We start from the raw sequence: 24,475 nt of genomic DNA, 5'->3' as shown, positions 1-24,475 counted from the left end.
AATATGAAAAACAAAAAGTGGCCAACAGACTGGAAACAATCGATATATACCAATCCACAAGAAAGGAGATAAAAGACAGCAGCAACAAAAGGACAATATCATTAATCTCACATGCAAACAAAATAATACTCAAACTTCTGCAGCATAGAAGATTATCACACTAGGGCTTACCGTCTTTCAATTGCAGCTGAAACGTTGGGGAAGCACGCATGTATGAAATCCTGGCGCGCTTCCTCAGTGTCATGGAATCATTCAAGGAGAGTGAATTTCCTCTTAATGGAACCTTTGTGTTAAGAGGAAATTCACTCTCCCTGAATGATTCAGTGATGCTAGAGGGAGCTGGCGACTCCATGATGTTGAGGAAGCATGCCAGGCATTCATACAAGTGCGCTTCCCCAATGTTTCAGCGGCGATTGACAGAGGGTAAGCCCTAGTATGATAATCTTCATAGACTCCAACCATACATGGGGAGAGAAATCCCATAGGTGCAGGTGAGATTCAGGAAAGGAGGAGGCACCAGAGACCACATTGCAAACATATGATGGCTTACCAAATAATTCCAGGAAAAAAATCAGCATGTGTTTCATATACTACAGCAAAGCATTTGGCTGTATAGCTAATGAAAAGCTATGGAATGTCAAAGACATGGGGGAGCCACTCCGTTTGATGAGAAATCTATACTGAGGACAAGAGGAGAGACTATCAGAACAGAATTCAGAGAAACAGAGTGGTTCCCAATAGACAAAGGGGTCAGGCAAGGCTGCATCCTGTCATGACACTCGTTCAACTTAAAAGCTGAGAACATCATAAGAAAAGCAGAGTTAGTATCTGAAGAAGGAGGAGTGAAGATAGGAGGAAAGAACATCAACAACATAAGATATCCAGATGACACCATAATATTGTCAAAAGACATCACAGACTTGGAACAGTTAATAAGGAAAGTCAAAGATGAAAATGCAAAGGCAGATTTAATGCTGAACATAAAGAAAACAAAAATAATGACCACAGAAGAAATACATAAATTCAATCTGGACAACGAGGCAATTGAAACATAGTGGCTCTTCTTCTCTGCAGGGGATCTGTTCTACTCCCACCCCAGGGAGGGGGGGCAAAAAAATTGTGAGACCTTAAGTCCCACATTTTTCAGTGGAGTATGCACATGCACACATCCAGTCTGTTGTAGCTGTGTGTGCACAGCTGTCGGTGGCAATGGAGCTTGCCATCCATGGATACTTTAACCCGTGGATCGCAAGCCTACAATTGGGGAGTGTGAGCCAGGATCAAGCATTGACTAGAATGGTGACTGCAGTCAAGAAATACAAAGAAGACTGTGATTGTGAAGGGCAGCTATGAAAGAACATGAAAAGATACTGAAGAGCAAAGACATACAACTGAACACTAAAGTCAGAATCATCCAGGCCATGGTATTCCCAATTACCATGTGCACATGTGAGAGCTGGACATTGAAGGAGGCAGACAGAAAGAAAATCAACTCATTTGAAATGTGGTGCTGGAGACCATGGACAGCCAAAAAGGCAAACTAATAAGTCCTTGAATAGATCAGACCAGAACTTTTCTTGGAAACCAGAATGATCAAGCTGAGGCTATCATACTTTGGCCACATAATGAGAAGACATGAATCACTGGAAAAAAACAATAATGCTTGAAAAGGTAGAGGGTAGAAGAAGGGAGCGGGGAGCCACAGATTAGATGGACAGACTTAGTTGGGGGTTATGGGCATGGGCTTGCAGGACCTGAGCAGAACAGTGGAAGATAGGGATACTTGGGAGATCTTTCATCCATAGGGTCGTCATGACCCAAAATTGTCTCGAGGGCAGCTGACAACAACAACAACAAGGAGAAAGGAAGTAGGGAAGATTTTGACAAGTTTGGGGGCTCCTTAAAATTGGTGGCTGTTAGTGGTTGCTCAGTTTACCCTCCACTAAAGCTGCCACTATTTCTGTTCTGGACACTTAAGGTTCAGTATGGGTTTAAGGTGCTGAAACTATGATAGGAAAGGTTTGAAATTTCAGGCCACTGTATTCAACACTGTAGCCCTGGGGAGATAATTCATGGAGACAGTTCTCAGGCAAAGTGCCTTAATGGACTGAAATGTCAGGATTCTTCTTGTGAGAGCCTGTATCTGAGAGCTGTAATAAGCCACTCTAATTAGCACCCAGGAAGCAGAAGAGAATGATGAACCTTCCAAAGCCTTCAGACAATTATGTGTATAAGAGCTCTTCAGATTGGTTCTTTATGCACACTGTTTTGCATGGAAACCTTTATTAAATATTCCAGGTAAATGTATAAAGGATTTTAGCTATTGATATTCTGTAAGAATTGCATTCAAATTCATTTGATTTTCATCACTTAGACTGCAATCATAAATCTACTTACAAGGAATTGGAGCCAACTCATCTTGTGAGACATAACAACATTCAGAGAAGTGAATGCATTCTTATAGAGATGGGGGGGGGGGGAAGCTTTGGATGAAGGTTCCTTTTTTAAAAGCACAAGTTTGAGACCATCCTGGTGGTAAATTTTACTGTCTGATTCTTGAGAACAAGTTGGCCTAACTCTGCTTCTTAGTCTCCCCATCTTTTTCTTCCTCAGGGCCTTTGTATTTAATAGTAGAATATGCTAAATATGGTTCCTTGCGGAGTTTTCTGAGAGAAAGCCGGAAAGTTGGAACCAGCTATGTAGGAAGTGATGGAAACAGGAATTCCAGCTACTTGGATAATCCAGATGAGCGAGCTTTAACCATGGGTGATCTCATTTCATTTGCATGGCAGATATCGCGTGGAATGCAGTACCTTGCTGAAATGAAGGTATGATGTCCATTATTCCCGCCCTGTTTCCTAGCCATATATAGCAGCAGACATAATTGTTAATTTCTTCTCTTTCCTCCCTCTAAAGCTTGTGCATCGTGATTTAGCAGCCAGAAATGTCTTAGTAGCAGAAGGACGTAAAATGAAGATATCTGATTTTGGTCTATCTCGAGATGTTTATGAAGAAGACTCTTATGTCAAAAGAAGCAAGGTAGAGCATATGGCCATTAAAATGCTGATTTGTTGATCTGGAGAAATTATACATTTATAAGAAAATGTGCCTTGTAAAATAGAGAAGGTGAACATCTGTCTCATGCGCCAAATCTGGCCAAGCTCTCTGTTGTCATCCAGTCATGTAGGGCTGTAGTAGGATCTCTACCCCTCCCTCATTGTGGCTTTGCTGTAAGATTGAGGTGATGGACTATGTGAAGAGCTTGACACATATGCACTTAGCTGTCCTGTGCAAGAACCAGCTGAACACCAGCCTGTAAGCTCCTTCTCTCCCTCTCATGTGGAAAGGGATCAAGAAACATCAGGACTCATGGTCATGCTCCCTGATGTCATCTGTCTTAAAACTATACCTTTTCTATAATTATAGATATTATAATGGGTGCCTTGAAATGATAATCTCTTAAGACCTGATAAAGGGCAGTCGATGCCATTAACTTTCTGATGATGAGGTCTCAATGGAAGCTATGTCCATGAACACATAGAGCAGAGATGTCTCATCACTCTTAACCCTGCTAGACATGGAAGAAGAAAAATGAGATCTCCATGTGTAACCGGAAATCAGTCTGTGCTGGTGGCACTAAAGGGTGAACCAGACCAGCATGAAGCAGCAGCCAGAGGCCGCTCTGGCCCCGATCAGGCCAAGACAGTGGCAACCGGATGGCCTGCTCTCGAAGCATGTCACCACTGTGGTCCTTAATGGGGCCACCAGCAAGTCTGGCTCCTGCCACCTTGGAGCAGCTTCTGGCTCCTTTGTGAGTGTGTGTCATCTGAATGCCAGGCCTGTCTGTTTCGGGCTTAAGTCTGAAAAGGTTGCAGAGAAATCATGCTCTGAAGGAACCCCTCTGGCCCTGTAGATTTCTAGAAACTGATGGAAAATAAGAACTTGTTTGAGAGTTAGTGATGATAATCCAACTCATTTTTTCAGTCTATATATATGTGTAAATAAACTCTATGGTACAGAAATACTGTAGGTCTCCAGTGACTTACCTTTTAGGAAACTGAATCCTGGGTAAGGACTGGATCCCTGCAGCCTTTCATCAGCTTACAATATCTCAAAGCTGAAGAGCTTGTCTTGTTACCACTGTAGAAAAATTAAAGGGTGAGCATAATTATTAAACACGCTTGCCTGCACACATTGCCAGAGGAGCTGCAATTTTATTTTGTTTTTTATTTTGTTTTTCCTTTTGACAGGAATAAGTTTCCTTTCATGCTCTGAGTTGTATCAAATGATTGCCAACAGTTATTTGCTAGTTGGCAAGCACCTCACTCCCTTGAAATCAGTTGTGCTTTCCTGTCACAGTTAATTATTTTCAGCTGCCCCAAAATAGTCCTGTTAGATTAGAAGCATACATGGCTCTGTTCAACATATTGTATGATTTCATTTGCAGGAAGGTGTAGAGCAAATCTTCTTGTGTGTTATGAAGCGTGTTAAACTGTATATGCGTGGGCATAAGAGATAGGAAACCAAAGCTTAAACTATAGTTTAATGGATATCTGTATATAAATCTCTGAGCCAAAAAGATAATGAAATGGTCTTTATCAAAGAGATACTGGAGAACATGACTTGAATGTTGTTGTTGTTGTTTGTACTTTGAGCTTCCCTTTCTATGCAAATTGATGATTAATCAATAGCATATAGTCACACAATCTATAGTGTAAAACAGACATTTTAAAAAAAATCATTTCAATAGAGCAGGCTAAGAAATCTAGTTTCAAAGAAATAACAGCAGCCTAGAGTCTTCTGGTGTTTAATTTTTCTAGCCTTTGTCAGGTACAATCCCTGTGTTTGCTTTTACAGTGTGCATGTTTTTAACTCTCATAATTAAGTAGAAAAGGTTTTTTTGCTAAAAGCTCAAAAGCCAAATTATATTCAAAGTGGGAAAGAAATGGAATTTCATTATTCTGTATGGCCATGTATCACAATCAGTAGTCCCATCTTCATTTTGCCAGTACCTCTCTAATTCTTTCAATAACAATCAGGTTTTAGTGGACACTGGGAACAAAAATGCTATTTTAAAAGTGCACCAAGTTTTTATCAGTTTACTTAATCAACATAATGGGTTTTCTCCTGCACATCACAATACTTGATTTTTTTCCTGGCAAAATTTGACTAGTGAACGTACGTGAGCAAGTGCCTCCATCTCAGAGTACCTTTTACTCTAATTCAGATACAGGGGAAAGCACTCACACTCTGTGAAAAGTCATGTAAGTGTAGTTGATAACTTGTATTAGATAAATGTGACAGAAATGAAATGTCTAAGACATTAAGTAGTGTTAAAGGGCACTTGCAAATAATAATCTCCCTCTTTCTTTCTCCAGGGTCGGATACCTGTAAAATGGATGGCCATAGAATCTCTCTTCGATCACATCTACACAACACAAAGTGATGTGTAAGTGTATATATTTAGGTGGGATGTCCACATTTCCTGTCATGCAACTTTATTGTTTCACCTATCCTGTGCAACACCAGCAAAGATTTCAGAGACTTGCCCTGCTATGGAAAAGAAAACAAGAAATCACTGGCTGGAAAGTCAGCACTAAAATCCTGCTTCTTAAACAAAGCATAAGTGAGATATACAGCATCTTTCCTTCAAGAATAGAGGCATCACATCCTAGATAGCAGCAATTCGCTATTTCCTGATAGACACTTGCCAAAGCATATATAGACCTTGCTTATGGATAGTTGCCTGTATTCTCTCAAAGACACACACTATTATAATGGGCAATATATATTGAAATGGATTGCTGAAATCTGTGCAAAACTTAATTTCCCCTGCATTATAATTCCTAATCAGTGCCAAAGTAGTGTTCCCCTTATCTTGCTCAAAAGGAGCAATTTTGTGTGGAAGTGAATGGTTGATCTAGTGGGAGTTTCATACCCATTTGTTATTCTTAGGAGTGGTTCCCATATTGCTGGCTATACTTGTAAAGAGGATTAAGTGATTTTAAGGCAATTGTGGTGGATTAGATCTAAACATCAACATTTGTTCTTCAACTTCCTTTGTCACCAACACTCTCGTCCCCAGCAAACAAACAGATTAGGCTGTTTAGATTAAGGGCAACTGCGGTTCCAGCCTGAATATTTTCAGCTAACTTCATAGGCAATTGGGACACACCACACTCAATAAAGCCCTTGTAGGCAGCACACGTACAGACACAGACACACAGAGACACAGACACACACACACACACACACCGGTTTGGGCTCAAGATGAAGCTGTTAGACAGCTATATATCTAATGGCATCTTGGTTCAGAGGGCAGCATTCAAACTGAGCAATCTGGTGCAGAAGCAAATACTGTATATACCTTATTATTTATAACAGTTTTGGAAAAAATGTCCAACAACAGCATATGACAACTTATAACAAATCAAAACTTGTGCACTAGTCATTAAACCATACTAGAAAATTATTAAGCGATAACTAAGCAAAAACTATGTGTTGAACTTACATTTCAGATTGTTATTGTTATTAGTAGAAAGCACCAGTTAGTAATGATTTATTTTATTTTGTAATGATGTGGTTAAAATTCTCTATAACTGTTTGCTTTGCTTATCCTTGAGATTCAGAGGAGCATAGTGGCATAGCTTGTAAGTTTCCTTGGTTGAGGATACATTTCTTTCAGCATGGCCCTACTTTACTTTGGCTTTATGGTCAGCATATGACCTTTCCTTCACCCCCACATTCAAGTTAGTATCTGTGTACGAGCAATTCACAGAATAGACACACAAATTGCCTTGCATCATACTTGACCACCAGCCCATCTTTCACCATGTCCTCTATTTTGGCTCTGGCTCTCCAGTCCTCTTTTATCTGTGTCAAGAGCAGATGCAGCTCCAGCTGCAGTTAGTCTGATCAATGCCTGACAGTACTGTAGTGCTGGAAGAATGATAAGAGACCCTGATTCATTGTATAATCTTTTAGAATTTTAACCCTGTTCCAGCATTCATTGTTGTACACAAGTGAAGGGAGCATGTTCTGCCCCATTTCCCTCTTCACTTCCTGTGTTGATAGGAAAAGTCTGAAGAGGAGCAATCACTGCATTTTGTGACACACAATGGCAGTGTTTCATGCTATCAGAAGCTCTGATAGAGGCAGGGCTTCCCAGTCATGTAGTGCTCCTTAACCACATTTATTTAAATGCAGTTATATCCCCTTTTCAGACTTTCCCCACAAACATGTGGAGGGGAGGGACTGGAGTATACATTCCCCATTCCCCCTATTTTTGTACATCAGTGAAGACATGTACAGGACTTTTATCACTTGATAGTTCTATCCTTCAACCTACAGGGCACCCTCCATGAGTCATAGGGCATTGTCAGAGAGCCATCTACCCACAATGTCTTTTCAACAAATGTGTAAGGGTGAAACAGATGGACAGGAAAAAGTAGCTTGAAGCTGTTTTTTACAAAGGTGATCCGAGTCCTCACCAACTGCATCGCTGGCTCCGAAGGTGGCTGGTGTGTGCATGTCAAGCCATGCCACTGGGTACTTTTTACTGCCCACCCCACCACCATGCCTGTGCACCATCACAGGAGCAAACCAATGGTGACTGCCATCTCATTGCATGACCATTCCTGTCAACCTGCACACACTCGCATGTGCAGCGCTCCACTGGGATAGGACATCGGAGCAGAGGTATGCCGTACAGATGCTGGCAAGGAACAATCATGCCTTCTTCATCCCATGCCCCCTCCTTGACTGTCTGATTTATGTATATTTTACTTATCTCCATGAGAGGTGTCATGGTTTCTCTTTTGGGCATCTCCACCCCCACTGCTTGGGTAGAGCAGCTCCGTCCCTTCTAAATGCACTCCTGCAACAGGGCGTTTATATGCACAATGAGGATTAGGATTTGGATAAAGTGCCTCTTTAGAGCCATTCTGATGTTGTGGCAAGTAGATGTATGAACGAAAGTGTGCACTTTCTGGGAAGAAATGGAAAAATCCAGCTCCTTTTTAGTCTGGTTTTTCTCCCCATAGCACAGCTTGGGAGTGGTTTCTGGCAAGTGTGCGTCATCTAAATGCCCTGCCTCGAAGCTGACCAGAACCCTGCTTATTTTGACGATCTGTTTTGCCCTCAAGTCTAGCTTACTAGGCATGTTTGATTCCATAAGTATCTGGTAGCCTCTAACTTTTGTGCTTGAATAGAATGGAGGATTTGGGAAGGGACAACTTTCCCATCTTAGGACCGTTCTGATGTAAGAGGCTGTATCTTACCACATTTTCTCTTTTGTGTGGTTCTTAATTAAGCATAAAGACTTTGCTAAATAGAATCTACTAACCACACAGTTCACCCTTCAGAGTCTATCCATTTTCCTTTTACTGGAACCTTTGTTTTATTCTTTCTTTCTTTCTTTCTTTCTTTCTTTCTTTCTTTTTGCCTCTGTTACATACCATAACAAAGTGCTAAAAAAAGTGTCTGTATGAAAAAGTAATTTTTTTTAGTACAAAGATGTCATCAGGATGTGGGGAGATGGGAAAGTGGAAAAACTCAAGTAGAAAAGCATGCAACTGGAAGGATTGTGCTTTGTCCAGGACATATAGGAGAATAGTTTTGTACGTGGCAAACGTCTTACTCATATTCCTGTAATTGGAGGGAAATGTAACCACAGAACACTGGAAGCAGCCAGCTTGAACTGTAATGAAAATGTCTTGTCACCAAGTGATGAAGGAAACATAACAAATTCACTCTAGTCAGGCTGTTTAGTGTGCATTCGTATAGAGTACACTTCATACAACTTCTAGCTTAGTCTGTGTCTCTCAGCATGATCACTGTTAAGCAGTTGATTATCAGTGCTGTGGTGAAGCAAATCAACCAATTATTCAGGATTAATTTTGACAAATACATTTATTTATTGCTTATAAGCACCTCTGCTTATGAGTGACCTGAAATTCTACATCTCTTTGTGGGCTTCTGTGCAACCCTAGCAGCAGATCCCTTGGGATACAAAATGCCAGGTGCACACACAGGTTAGCCAAATGTCCCAACCACCAAGGAGGATGAACCACCATAAAATGTAGGACATTCAAGGAAAATGTAGGATGTTACAAAATAAAAGAAACAATCATATAAAGATAAATTCATGCTTCTTAGTCATACTCAAGATGGAGGACATACTGGTCAGAGGGTTGAAATGTAAGACATGTCTTGGAAAAGGAGGACATCTAGTCATCCTGGGTACAAAATGAGGAGAGTGGCCTCAGAAGAGAACCCAGCTGACTCCTCCTGGGAGGGAGTTCCACAATGGAGTTGCCACCACAGCAAATGAAGAGTCTTCACTGTAGATCTCAAAATCCAGACAGGTTCATGTGGGAAGACTTGTGATGTGAGTCAGTATAAAGCATCTTTCAGTGTTCATGTGAGCCACAGTCCAGTATCAGGAGGGCCACATGTTTCCGATTCTGTCCTACCTATGGTGTTTAAATGAAACTCGCATCTTAAGAAGTCAGAAGCTGCACCAAAGCTATGCTCCAGTCCTTAGGATTAAAGCGTGGCTTTAATGTGGCTTCTGGCCTCTTATGGTGCATGCATCATTTAAACAGCATACTTCCAAAGTGACCCGAAGCAGCTTTATTTTGGCCTTTCTGTACGGGCTCATAAATTCCAAAAAGCCAAGCTTGATTTTGCCATTTTATGTAAGGGACACCATTTTACCATGCCATTGCATTCAATGGGGCGCACCATCCTCATTCTAAGCTATAATGTTCCTGTTCTTCCTATCCTCTATTTTTCCACTACCACAGTCTTATAAAATTTGTGGGTAAAATTGACTGACACAATTGGCTAAAAATTCTCCCTGCATTTCCACACCTACAGCACTTATACTCAAGAGTAATTTATTGATTATATTGTGTAAATAAAAATATGCAAATGATGGGTGGTTCTCTGTACACACACACACACACATATGTGTGTGTGTGTGTACAGAGAACCACCCATCATTTGCATATTTTTATTTACACAGTCAACGTGCAGTATTTGTTACATAAAGCAAAAACCAAATGGAAACTCTGTGCAGACCTCGCTGAAATGAGCGATGAAGAAACACAAATATTACAGTGCTATAATTCACACATATTCCTTCAAGCATATTAAAGTCATTTGCATCAACAAGGGACTACTGCAGTTACCTTCACTGGTTCCATTCATTTCAATAGGAAGTGTAGGAAAATGTTTTACTAAATGTGCCCACAAATTAAACATTCAAAAAGCAGCTGGGGTTTATGAGAAATTGTCAGTGTTAAATGCCTTCTTACTACTTTTGAATAAAAATTAAAAACGAGAACCAGCTTATATATTAAAGTTACAGTGGGTCAAGTTTCAGATTTTGACTGAATAATACCTGGAATTAAACAACTACTGTGCCATTTTGACTAGGCAACCTGACACTAATTGCTGTCTCACATCTTAAATTAGGTCAAAGAGTTTTGAAGATAAATAAGGTGGAGGGGTACAATAAATAAAGTGTTTTTATATGAAGAAATTAGATTCTCTGAAATAAAATCCAAAGCACTGAAAAATCTATTTGGCATAATTGAAGAGGGAAAGTTAACATTGTGTGGAGAAGACATTAACTCAAGGCCATAAAGGGCGAATAGATGGTCTTTAAGAACATTATAAAAGCTTTTATTAATGAATCCAGGCATCAAGGAATTTGCAAACAGTTTTTTCTCTTCTAATGTACTGCTCTTTTAAGGTTAGAAAGAGGGCTTCACAGATAGTAATATGACCAAATGAAACAAGCAGTTCAGCTTGCAAAAATACAACTCTTTTTTGCTATCCAGTTTCTTAAAATCTGTGCAAAAGAATGCTGCTCCAAGAGTAGTCAAGAAGTTTCCAAGTGTGGTTTTCCGAGGGATCCCACTGAGTTAAAACATCTTGGGAATGCAAATCCTAAAATCTATGAATCAATCCCTGCTGTTTCTCACATAACTCTTTGCAGAAATGCAGTTTTGACACCAATGAGTTTGAGAGGACAGCCTCACCTTTCTCTGAATTGTTCTCTGTGGCTGAAGGTTAATCCCAATTTATTTGAGACCTGAAATACATTTTTAGAATGGTTAAATGGATGGTTTCCATGTGCAGTTCAGCAGAACTATAGTGTAAAAAATAAGCTTTACAGTGTGAAACAGGACCATCTCCGGCATGACATTTGATTCTTGAGCTTTAAAAAGAATTTCTTGCTTATATGTGTTTGCAAACACTTGCTTTTCTTTCAGTGAATAAAACATCAATAATGTTGCCAAATTTTTAAATTTCAAAAGTATTTATCCACATAAAGCAGGAGTGGGCAACTGTGGGAAGCTAGGGTTGCATTACCCCCCAGGAGACTTTGGCGGATGCACTCACCATGCTTCCCTCCACAACCTGCCCTCTTTTTTGCTCCCCAAAGCCTCTCAAGAACCTGTAGGTCAGTGATGGTGAACCTTTTACAGACCGAGTGCCCAAACTGCAACCCAGACCCCACTTATTTATTGCAAAGTGCCATGTCCCTCTGGCTTTCTAGTAAGAAATTGGCAAACTCTGTGCTAGGGCGACAGCATGTGTGCTCACAGAGAGGGCTCTGAGTGCCACCTGTGGCACGCATGCCATAGGTTCACCATCACTGCTATAGGTGCTCGAGGCACTTTTCCTATGTTTAACTCCCCCCCCCCCCCCAGCCCATTTTAGACTGGAAGTCACTTCCAGTTTACTGCTGGCTTTTGAAAAACGGCCTAAGGAGCACTAAAACAAGTTGAAAAATTCCCCAAGCCCACTGGAGGTCATTTTGGCACAGATGATTTATTCATTTATTTAGTTAGTTATCGGGGAAACAAAAAAGTGACCTCCCCCCCAAGGGCCAACACTTTGTCTACCCTAAATGTTCAGTATGGATGGAAGTGTAAATCCGTTATGCAATATAAACTTTATATGAGTGTATATCCTGATGCTTTCAGTATGTGTTGTTTCTTTCCCCCCCCCTTCAGGTGGTCATTTGGAGTTTTGCTGTGGGAGATAGTCACTCTGGGAGGTAACCCCTATCCAGGTATTGCTCCTGAGAGACTCTTTAACCTCTTAAAAACTGGCTATAGAATGGAAAAGCCAGAAAACTGCAGTGAGGAAATGTAAGTAACATCAAAGTGCAGGACTTCTTTAAAGAATATTTTAGTTGATTATATCTACAAAAGTATTGTGCTCAGCTGCTTTGTTGTATGCCCCTGCCCCCCAGCAAGAAGATCTTAATCTTATAAGAGCAAGAGTATAGATATTGAGCAATGTACAAATATTAGCTGGATTTCTTTCCTCATTTTAAGTAAAGGGCCTATTGATTTGAAAGCATTTTAAAATATCATTGAAAGAAGTGTGAGTTATAGCCTTTGATAATAAGCTTTCAAAAGGCCCAAAATAGAGTGTGACGTGGTTGGACATGTGATGCATTGTTTCATATGTTCAGAGCTTGGAAAACAAATACAAAAACCTAATTCTTTGAAGATTGTAGTTAGAGGTCCCAAAACCTAATTCAGTAAGTTAGGTTATTGTTATTCAGGATTCCCCAATTATTTTCCCAATTAATTATTGTTAATGGTGAGGGGAAAAAATAGGAGACCGTGGTGTATGTTACTGTACACTCTTTTCCCTTAGTGGCCCAATTGCTTGTTTGCTTGATTTAAGTTAACTTTTCTAATACTTTATCCATTTCAACCTAGTAGTGACCAGATGATACATGAATTAATTTATTTAACTACATAGCAACTTTTGGGTAGCTCAGCTGATCCTCTCCTAACTGAAGCATTGCTAACAATGTTGATTGCAAAAAAGACTTTTACAAGGAAACAGACATCCTTCTTTTCAGAAATAAAATTAACTAAAGTGAGCTGTTATCTTGACCAGCTTGACTGTTGTATGCTTTTTTCTCCCTCAGTCCAGAGGAGTAGATATCTGTATTTTCAGTTTTGTGTTTCAAATCCGTGCCAATATCCTGTTTTCTGCAGATTCTATGAAGCAGAAATATTTGTGTAATTTCTTGCTTATCACCAGTTTTCAAGTTTTTTTTTTAATCTCATCTGTTCTAATTTTCTTCATGAAGAAAATGAGGAGAGAGTGAAACCCCCACTGTCAAACACTTGGATAGTCTGTCTGCTTTTGAAATATGAACAGACATTACTCATGCATTATCAGGTATAACACAAGCCAAAAGGGATAGAAACCTGCTTTAGAAAAGAAAAAGAATGTTACATTTTTCGAGGAAGCAGAACCATGTGTCAACATGATGCCAGAGCCACAAGTATAATAATAATAATTGTGTGTGCATTTGCATTTCTGTCTTCAGTCAGTGACCCTTGTTCATGATTCCAGGACACTTAATTTGTGTTATCTGCTTCACAGAACAATCCTTCACATGCCTGTTGTGAAATAAGTCCTGCTGAGTTCTGTGAGACCTACTCCTAGTTAACTGGGCATATAATTGTATCTGGAGTGTATGGAAGGTTGCAGTGATAGACCTGAATCCCCAGAAGCCAAGGGAGCTTCTGTAGACCTGTAAAATAAGCTATATATATTTAGTCCTTTGTTTCTATGTGGATTCCCATTAGAGGGTTTTCTTGTATTTTTAATATGTTTTAAGTTGCCCTGGTGAGTTTTAAGCTACCCTGGTGTATAATTCTTTTAAAAAATGTATTTGTCTACTTACATTAAGGATTTACACCCCACCTTTCAGAACACTTTCCTAGAAGTGCTTATACCATTTTGTAACAACGACGGCATAATAGAAAACAGATAAAAGCAAAAAATGACTCACAAAAAGAGCATAAGAACCAAAATTCAAGATAAAGATCAGGAGCTTGCAGAATATCCTTTTGCAAAAATGGAAAGCTTCATTAATACACAGTTAACTATTCAAAGTGCAGACATTTCTTTGAGGAAATGTAGAACCAGCGTGGGGAGGGTGGTAGGAACCAACATTTACATGTTTTTAAAATTGCTTTTGCTCACCATCTAGTCCTTATGGTTCAGGTGTCAGGAACTGCAAGTATTTATTGTCCTTCATTGAGGAGAAAGCATTATAATGAACATAAGTGACAGAATATTTAACTCTTACCAATTTTTTTGTATTCATAAGACTCCATGAATCAGGAAGGAGCACAAAGCTAGAATTGGTTATCCTCCCTTAAGCAACTAGTGGGAAATAACAGCATATTGTGCCTCTCCTGCCCCTTCATGAACACACTGCTCTAATAACACCCCCAATAACACCCCCCAATCCCAGCAGGTCACTTTCTTCTTGTAACTAGATTAATCATGGGATCTTTGTAAATGTATGCAAGGTGGAGGTAGGGCCTGCTACTACACATGTAACTGCTTGCGTGACCATCTTCGTGAATAGTTGTGCAACATCAAACTGTGTTGGATTTCCTCCTTGTGCTTACTACAGTAGTGGTTGCCCATGAACTCAGGATAATTTCTGTTAGCAGAATTACATAATGGGATACTGGTGCTTGGACTTAGTTTGGCATATGAGGGCTTCCATGCCCCCCATGCTCCTGCAGGTCCACCTGGTCTAGATCCCACCTCTTATTAGAGAACATATAACTGAAGCTACAGAGTAAATCCTTGATTAATATGCAGCATTTTGTGTGTTTTATTGCAGGTACAATCTGATGCTTCGCTGCTGGAAACAGGAACCAGATAAGAGGCCAACATTTGCTGAGATCAGTAAAGAGTTAGAGAAAATGATGGTAAAGAGCAGGGTAAGTGCTTTTTTGAGCTTTGCAATTGATCAGAAATCCTAGTCAGAAAGATTTTCCAATGCATGGTGCTGTATACAACTGATTGGGTAAGACTTCATTTCAAACGCTGTATCCATTTTCTGCCTTCCATATTTGAAAAGACAAAGCTCAGGTGAAAAGTGCAAAGATGAAACCTCCAACCTCAGGAGGTACCCTGCCAATAATACTTCCTCTATGTTCACCATTTTAGCTTTAACCTTAAGTGTATAAGATCTTGGGTCCCAGGTTTCTCCATAGACCAGTTTAAATATTTTAGGCAGTGTGTTCTTTCTTCTTTCTAGTTTATGACAATCAATGCAGTCAGAGTCATCACTATAAAGCAAACAGTAACTGTTATGGAGAAACATGTCAATAATGAATCTTATGTGGGTTAATCTCAAATTCAGTATGGTCACATTAAAATCAAACACTTGGTACGCTTTAGCCTTTCTAACTCTCCTCCTTTAGGCACACATCTTTGTGTCAGCTCCTCAGATGTCCCATCAAACACAACTGGGATGGGTTTTGCACCTCCTGTGTTGTCCATTGCCGTCAAGCTGCATTTCATCCTAAGAATAGCCAGCTTTTAAAGCCACTTTGTCACAGGTGAAAAGTGCAAAGAAGGAATATTTAAAGAGGTTGACGTTCCTAGGGATATTTACTCTAACAAAATATCTGAGAAAGGAATATATTTGCATACCACAAACTGCTTTTTTGTGGTGTCTACTGTAAACACATAGCAAAATATAAATGAAAGGAGGCCAAAGTAAAAAATAAGTATAGGTCCTTTTTATAGAAACAAGTAGATTTAAGAGTGGTAGTTCCACTGTTCACACAGAAATGGTAAAGTGTGACTTTCCAACAGGCTAGGAGATGCCCATGCCATTCATCAAATAGCTAAGATTAGCAGTATCTCCCTTAGGAACAAGCACTCTGGGACAAGGCCACATGCAGTGTTCTGTGAAACCAGCTGAAGTTATAAATAAAGGAAACAAAATTGTAAAATATCAACTAATAGAACGTAGATAAGTAAATAAATGGGGAGCTAAAGACATAACTCTTCTGAAGAGGAAAGATTATTTGTACTCAATTACCTTTACAAACCTTTGAATTGGCTTATCCCTGTGTATTGTGACTTGTCTAGACATGTGTTAAACTTTTCAGAGGATTTTTTAAAAATGTCATTGTATCATTTTCTAGTGCATTGAAAGTTTAGGGGTTGCAGTCAGTTATCCCCCTTTCCCAGTACTTCAGACCATCAAGAATTCCTGTGTCTTTAAAGCCCGTTTCATTTCTCAGCAACTACTCACAGTCTACTCCAGTTCTTTGCCAGATTCTGCAATCCCTGTTCTCTACCCCTGCAATCCCTGTTCTCTACATCAGAAACTGATGTGGGCACGCTTTGAGCCATTGCTAGAAGCTTATTGCACCCATTTCCCCCCCTGTTATGGGAATGGGAAGGGGACACTAAGGGCCATGTGTCACCGAGAAAAAATGGATTTTACCACACACTAAAGTGTCCTCAAAATGGCCCCATTCTGTTCCCCGTCCCCAAGCCGACCCCATTCAGTGGTGAGGGTCATTAAATGTTCAGGTCGGAAGTCTTCCGGCTAAGCAAAATGGCCCACCTCAGCACTGAATGGGGACAGCTTAGGACCAGGGAATGGAATGGGACCATTTTGAAGACACTTTGGTGCGCGATAAAATCTGTTTTTTCTCCGTGACGCATGGTTCCGAGTGTCCCCTTCCCATTCCCATAACAGGGGGGAAATGGGTGCAATAAGCTGCTTAGTTCTGGGAACAGAGTGTAGACAGTGAGCAGCAGCTGCCAGGAGCTACAGGTTTGCAAACCATGGAACACTCCTGTTGCTTTGGAATCTGGACAAGGAAGCAGAAGAGTTTATTCTTTTCCTGTCACATTCTGCCTGTGTTGAAGACTGAATTGGGAAGAATTAGAGAATTGCATTAGCACATGAGAGACCTGTGGGTGACTTCTACTGACCTCCTTGGCTTGCACCCTCAGTTCAAATATAATAACAATAATAGACATTGTTTACTACCACTTTGAAGGGTTTTTCTTTGGCCTTCCAAGCATTGGAGTGGGAGGGGGGGCAGACTCTCAGTTACTCACTTAGCCACATAAAATCAAAGCATAGGTTTCTCAGTTAATATAAAATTAGACTATTGACATATAGATAGGTACATTGTGTCAAAGTCGAGAGGCAGGTGAGTGCAATGGACAAAAGTTGATTTTGTTTATTTATTAGAATTGTATCTCGGCCTTTTGTTTTGTTTTGTTTTGCAGGAACTGCCAATAAAATGCATAGAATACACAGTTCCATTAAAGAGTTTATGAATAGGAAATCAGGATTATATGGCATTCAAACAAAGAAGAAGAAAAAGGCATCCCTAAGTTTGGTTTTTTTAAAAAGGCATACTATGTCAACAGGGATGGCTCAGAGATGGCTTACCAAGTTTCTAAGAGCCCTTTTAAAGTCATACAAATTCATTCATAATGACATCAACCATCAACCACATGTCTTTTAGGTTGCACCTACACACATGCTGAGCATCTTCAGCTGCTAAACCATATAGGCTTCATCATCCAATAAATGAGTATGAAAGAGAGATGCACTCATGCCCACTCTTCCCTACCCCTTCCAACCCTCCAAGATTGTCAAAAGGTAACTACTTTCCCCTCCCCATTGCTTATTTTATTGTATTGTTTACATAATGAAGAGGCAGAGGTGGAGAGAACTCAATCAGAAAACCTAGGGGTGAATACCTACTAGAATTTACAAATATAGTTGTCCCTCCATATTCGCTAGGGTTAGGGGAACAAGACTCCCGTGAATATGGAAAAACCAAAAATAACAAAAACACTGTTTTTACCTGAGAAGACACCTCTCTAGGAATCTCTAGGTCCTCCAGTGCAACTCTGTGGTCAATGTCCAACATACACTGACCATAGAATGGCACTGGAGTAGCTACAAATGGTCTTTCAGTGCAACTTTTAGTTAAAGTTGACCACAGAGTTGCGCTGGAGGACCTAGACAGTCCTAGAGAGAACATATTAATGAAATCCGTGAATAATCAAATCCGCAAATATCAAAGCTGCAAATATGGAGGGATGACTGTATGTGGACAGTAAGACCATAAATATGCAAACACTTGCTAGAAAGCCCTGTTCAAGAAGAAACATGTGATTCACACTCTGCTGTGTGTGACAGACACAGACAGCCATAGAATAGGGTTGATTGACTCCTCAGAATTGACCTGTGAGCTGTTTATTATAGAATCTAGAATGTCAAGGCCACATCTTAGCTATCCAGACAAGTAGGAATGTGGCTCTTCACACCTTGCAACAATAAATAGCTATTTGGTTACAAGGTAAGTGTGGTTGCCCCTGCAGTTGATTGTAACTTGCCCTGCGAATTGTTTTATCATGAAGTGTGAGATGTAAATGTTAGAAAACAAATAAGAACAATAAATGAAATGTTATGTCAATGATGGAATGCTGCTTGCATTTCTCAAAGAGTCCAGGTAGCAAATGTGCATTCACTATACAAAAACACATTCCTCTGAAAAGGCTTGTGGTATGCCATGCATAGAAGGCTAGGACTGAAAAGGTACATTTTCCCAGATATGCCAGTGAATTTTTAAAAGTTCAAGTGAGCCTAGAAGCCAATTTTCACAATGAAAGAAGTTCTATTCCTGGGTCACCCACTTCACAAGTAATATACTTTTTTCAGTGGAAGTGGGGTGTTTTTTTAAAATTTCTAAATAATTAAGGTCAGCTTTATCTCATAAGAAGATAATTGCTACCATAGATAAGATCAAAATTCTGCCTAGTCCAAATGGTGTGTGAAGTGAGGATATAATTTTTGTTCATGTCATTCTTGGGTGCAAGAATAAAAAAAAAATTACAAAATTTTCTCCCACCTTGGCAAGATTATTAGGATTTTGTACATTTTATGATGATTTTTCACTTTTTTGTAATGTTTTTGTGAAAAACTCGGGAAGGGATCTTTTTGTGTGTGCAAAAAAAGTGAAAATGGGAGGGGAAACACTGGCCTTCATATGAAAAAAAACCTAATTTTTGATGGGGTAATTCAGCCTGTTGAGGCGCTTATTTTTTTTGATCCTAAACAATAATATTCTTTGTATCCCAAGCCTGAAGGCAGTAATTCTCCTTGGTGTCTTGAAAGCCTCTTAAAGAAAAGACTAGCATGCCACCTTGGAAAATGTATCCCATGAAATCTCATCCAAAGAATAACTATCAGTATCCAAAAATATGGTCTGTAATGGCCTAATATGGCCTGGAATTTAATGTTTCAGTATGAGGTGCTCCTGGTATAGGATTTCAGCTATTTTCTAATTCCTCAAATATCACGGGGGGTGGGGTGGGAGCTTTTAAATGTTGTTTTAATGTTTTTATTGCGGGAGGTGTTTATGTGGGCTAACTTTGGGCTGCTTTTCTCTGAAGATGCTGGCAAAATATCAGGAATAACCTCGTCTAGAACATGGCCACATAGCCCGAAAAACCCACAAAAACTATGTTTTTAGTTGTGTTTGCTTCCCGTAGAGATTCCCCCCTGGATATCTTTGTAGTTCTGCAAACTTAGGCATTTCCTAAGCCTGTAGATGCTTTCCTCTTGGGTATGGGTGTGGGCTATATAAATGCAAGTAGTTGAAGATCCAAATTCCTATTCAAATATAAGGTGACTTCATCCTAAGATCACCCAATATCTTTCCCAATTTATGACTGTTCCTGAAACTTGACATGAGGTAAAGCTTTGCCCTTCCTGATTCTTGCACAAATTTATTTGTGTTCCAGATTGATTGCATAAATGCAGTGTTTCTGGAATAGTTCCATTCATGTTGAAGAAAGGCTTGCCCAGAGAAGCTTCCTTGCAGTGCTGATAATTTTACCCATTTCTCACCAGCTCTTCTCGGAGAAGCACAAGATGGAGGGGAGGGGGCAGAATTTCCCGGTTCGCCTGCCAAACTCACTATGTTAACTTGTTGGCAAGGAACCCAGCTCAGGGGGAATAGTAATTGAGCATACCTCGAAGGAAACGTGTCTAGTGTTACTCCAAACAAATGTGTCTCCAAGGATACTGCTCTTGCAGTAAGCAGAAGCTGATGATCTCATCCACACTGAGATGTAGTCGCTCAGTTTATGGGACAAGAAATGCAAGTAGAAGAGAGTGCCAAAGGACTGCTTTGTTTACTATCCTTTTTCTTTGTCTCCTTAGGACTATTTGGACCTTGCTGCTTCCACGCCTTCTGATTCGCTGCTTTATGATGATGGACTCTCAGAAGAGGAAACGCCCCTCGTGGATTGTAATAATGCTCCCCTCCCTCGAACCCTTCCTTCCACATGGATTGAAAACAAACTCTATGGTAGAATTTCACATGCATTTACTAGATTCTAGCAACACACACACCCAAAGTGATTTTCTCCTTCACTGTCTTCACGCTCTCTGTATTACCTTTTAGAATATTATTTGTCTGAATGAATCCAATCAAAATTTGCTTGGCAAGGTTTTTTTCCTTTCATTTGTCACTGTCTAATTCTGCATTAGGCTCTTCCTTTAGCTGTTTTCTGCAGCTGTGTTTAAAAAAAAATTTAAAAGGATGTGAAAACGTGCAACATGACTAAATATATATTGTATGATAAAGAAAAAAAAATCCTAGATCAGGGAAGTACTCTCAGGGGATGTTTTAAAAAATATACTAGCAGATAGCCAATTAAAACTATACTTTTATCTATCTAAGGGTTAGGAGCATTTAAATGCATCATAGCATTTGGCATTTCTCATTGCAAGTGATAAGACTTTTTTACTGCTTGAAGATTTGGGATGTTCCTCATGTTTCACTGTTAAAGGATCCATTCTTGTTTTTATTCTGATGGATTCCTGAATCCCAACTGTTGTCTGTATATTTTAAGTTCCCAGTCAGCCATGGCTGCTTACTAAGTAATGGAATTGTGGGGTAGAGAAAGGAAGGCTGGAAGAATCAGCTTACAAATTTGGGGGGGGGGGGAGTCAGAATAGAAGAAGTGCAGCTGTGTAGCTGTTTGGAAGCTGAACTGGAGAGGACCACATGAAAGCAACCTCTGCTGTTTTCACATGCTTTTTGTTTCTCATGAAAATGTCAGCATCTAAGCCATGTTTTGAATGTTGTCGCAAGTGTCTTAAAAGGAATGTGCTTTAATATTGTGGTGAGATGGACAGTAAAGATGGTTCTTGCCAAAACTCCTACATTTTTGTCTCATAATTAAATGCTCTCTACATGCTATTAATGCTTTTAAATTACGTTCATCCAAAGCCGTCCAGCTTTTCCCCTTTGTCCATTCTTTTTATTTGTCAGCATCAAGGTACTGATTTGGAGCTTAATCTTTGAGCTCTAATTCTTAAATTCATGTTTAGATCCTTAAACTAATGGAGATGTTTTAAGACAGCTAAATGATAGGCTAATCCTGCTGAGATCAAGGAGTACTTTGTATGCCCCTTAAATAGTCTGTACTATAGCTATTATATTTAGAAGAGACCCTTGAATTAGGTTTTCTTTGTGAGTGTCTTAGCAATTGGGTCTTTGCAAGAAGCAATCCAGGATTTTCCCCAAACTAAACAGAAACAAGTAGATGGTTCAGGAGGAGGTGGAAGAAGTACAGTCAGACTGGATATTCATGAACTCAGTGGCTCTGTGGAAATTCTCCCAGGGCCCCCATTGTTTTTATTATTATTATTATTATTAAAAAAGACACTTAATGTATATGCATCCTATTGACTTTGATGGGATAAGTGTTTTTAGGATTGATAACATGCATGCTAAATGTTTAAACTTTTCAGAATTGGCAAGTGTGTAGGCTTATTACTGCTCTGAGCACTTTATGGACCACAGGAATACTCCATTGCAATAACCAATCTGCTGCTGTATTCCCATGAAATCTAACATTCTGAGATCCAAAGATTTACCAGGAGCAAATGATACTGGGATATATCAGAAGAGCACTTTATTTATTTATTTTTCATGGTTTGGCCTTCAACTTGTGCTTCAGTGCCTTTGAAACACTTCTCTGTTTGGTTGTTGTTGTTTTTTCAAAGGAGGGGGGGGATATATTTTGTAATTTGGCTTGCAATTTTTTGAAGGGAGTTTTGCCAAGGGCCTTACTGTCTGCACATGAAGTTTTGGTTCTTCAGTGCAGAAAAAATTATCTGTTTTCATTTTTAGGCATGTCATACCCGAACTGGCCTGAGGAGAGCCCCGTTCCACTCACAAGATGCGATGGCCCTAAGTCTGTGTTTTCAAGATATGCAAATGATAGTGTATATGCTAACTGGATGGTTTCACCCTCAGCGGCAAAATTTATGGACAAGTTTGATAGTTAACAATTTCTTGGTGCAAGGTAATGAACTCAGGAGGGAAGTAAATGTCCAAAGAATAGCCTTCCCTTTGGCTTATTCTTTGTCGAGTAACAACTGGTTGAAGCAACAGGAATTTCTAGTGTGGGGAACTTTCCCCAATTTTTTTAGCAGTTCCTGAAGTGTTTTGTCTCTCTTTCTCTTGTGATCAATACTGTATTTACTATAATGGACTTTCTCCCTGTTTGAAGGCATATCAAAAGTGTGTCACATCGTAATACTAATGCTTGGTTAGGTTTTTTTGTCATTCTGCAAGTTGTCCCTTTTGGTCAATTTGTATTAGTTGTGACCACTGGACTTCATGCTTACAATATTCAGGGCAATGTCCTTGTGCTGGAACTGCCGCAAAGGGAGTGGGAGAGAAACCCTGTTGTTTCATTACAAACTGTTATTTCTGTGGTCACGGCGAAGGAAAGGCAAATTGATCAAAGCAAGAAGCACAAATTATATATTGGGAACAATTTTCTCCCACAATCCTGAGCTTACTCTGCAATTAAGTGTTTGGCAGTAGCAAACCCTAAATTAATGGGGATTTGGGACCAAGAGCATTAAGCAGCTCAAGTTGGTGTTGAGATTCAACATTTGATGTCTTGGAAACCTGTAGAAATATATTGTTCTACCATAATGGGAAAAAAATAGATGTTTTTTTTAAAATCAGGGTTAAACTATTCTTACCTTTAGCACAATGAAAAAACTTTGATACCAGATATACTTGTGATAGAGACTCGCTCTCAGAATGCCCACCCGACACAACTTACTTTCGTTCATGTCCATTTCACAGATCTTTCAAAATCTGCTCAGGATGTTTTGAAATGAGCTAATATAAAAGGACTTGGTTTGGCGCCATGCCTGGTGGGTTTCAGTCCTTTCAGTTCAAACTCTCAATTTCCAGCATCCACTGCACAACTAATGGGACAGCACAGAAATAGCACTGGCTCCCTGTTAATTAGGGTTAATAAATTGGGTATAAGAACCGGGAATGCTTTCCCTTGTCCTCTTTAATTGAATTCGACCATTCAGTAGAATAAGATGAGCCAGTATCCCAGTAGCAGAGATGCTCTTCAAACTACTTTCAGCCCATGATAAAATAGAAGCCCTTGTTATTTCAGCCACAGTTAATGTTTGATGTAGGCCACCGAATTACTTCTGGTGAAGGTAAAGGGGTCTGCTGGAGAAAGCATACATTCCCAAAGCCAGATCCTAGTTTGCAAAGCACAGTTAACAGACAGCCTGTGCTTCATCTCTCTCTGTTCATGTGAAACTTTAGGATACACAATCCCCCCCCCCCCTTTTTTCTTGTGAACCATGTACAGGCAGAACTTTTTTTATTCAATATAGTCTTTACTCTCTTTTTACTTGTTATATTTTTTCTCTCTGTCCATATGGAAAACATGTCTAAGAGTTTGTTCATTTTTTTAAAAAAGAGAGAGTAAAACTAATGGATGTTATATTTTGACTTTGGTATGGTGTATTGGAAGTTGATCTGATTTACAGAGCTTAGCTGAAATGGTTAGCAGACATGGCTTTAAATTTTTGTATCTTGTTTGTTATCTCATAATGTTAAGAAGGTGTGTGTGGGGAGGGGTTATTTTTCTAAAGAATGCTGGAACATTAACCCACTATGTTTATCCTTTTTGGATATGCTTGCATAAGCAAAAGTTATACCAAAGTATTGCTTCTGTCTCTTGGGTTTCTGCTGTGTAATTCTATGTGTCTCCATTACATGTCCCAGTTATTCCAGAAATCAATGAGTCAGATTGCCAAAACCTGTAACCACTCTTCATGCAAGAGGTCTGAGCACCTCACTAGGATAAAATGGTTTGAAAATAAGCCTGTTGCCAGACAAAGGGGCAGGAGAAACGTTTCTTTCTGTAAGCTAACTATTACGCTAGACACTGTGTTTACAAAAAAAAAAACTGCCTACAGAGATGTGAAACAATCCTCAGTGTATACTGTAACAAGCAATCATCTCAAATAATAAAAACATAAATGTCCGGGGTTGTTATTTCATTGTTGCTGAGAGGACCTGTGTAAGGACTCATGCTCAAAACAACATGCATGGCTCATGACTGAGGATTCAGCTTTTGTTTCCTGCCTGATTCTGGCTAAAGGAAGATGCTTCAGGTAGACCAAGCAAGGAATCCAATTGACCAAAGTGAAAAATGTATGAGTTCTATGAAAATTTTCTGGGTCCAGCTTGATCATGCTTCTGAACAACTAGGAGACTATCTACTCCTG

At 39.6% G+C, this 24,475-nt stretch overlaps 1 protein-coding gene across 2 annotated transcripts in view; it reads left to right on the top strand.

The window, feature by feature from the left end:
* Positions 1-24,222, top strand: part of LOC149318911 (proto-oncogene tyrosine-protein kinase receptor Ret-like) — a 131,464-nt gene extending 107,242 nt beyond the window's left edge. For both annotated transcript variants that reach the window (XM_089510673.1, XM_089510671.1), the window contains 7 exons: positions 2,614-2,828; positions 2,917-3,039; positions 5,379-5,449; positions 12,030-12,167; positions 14,690-14,789; positions 20,066-20,213; positions 22,047-24,222. In XM_089510673.1, coding sequence (XP_089366799.1) covers positions 2,614-2,828; positions 2,917-3,039; positions 5,379-5,449; positions 12,030-12,167; positions 14,690-14,789; positions 20,066-20,213; positions 22,047-22,204 — 953 coding nt within the window. In that variant the 3' untranslated portion in view covers positions 22,205-24,222. The remainder of the gene's footprint in view (positions 1-2,613; positions 2,829-2,916; positions 3,040-5,378; positions 5,450-12,029; positions 12,168-14,689; positions 14,790-20,065; positions 20,214-22,046) is intronic.
* Positions 24,223-24,475: the final 253 nt, after the last annotated feature.

Source organism: Sceloporus occidentalis, unplaced genomic scaffold (assembly GCF_023333645.1).
Source record: "Sceloporus occidentalis isolate IW3139 unplaced genomic scaffold, rSceOcc1.0.p SCAF_2, whole genome shotgun sequence".
Lineage (NCBI taxonomy): Eukaryota > Metazoa > Chordata > Lepidosauria > Squamata > Phrynosomatidae > Sceloporus > Sceloporus occidentalis.
This window is presented reverse-complemented; position numbering and strand designations above follow the sequence as displayed.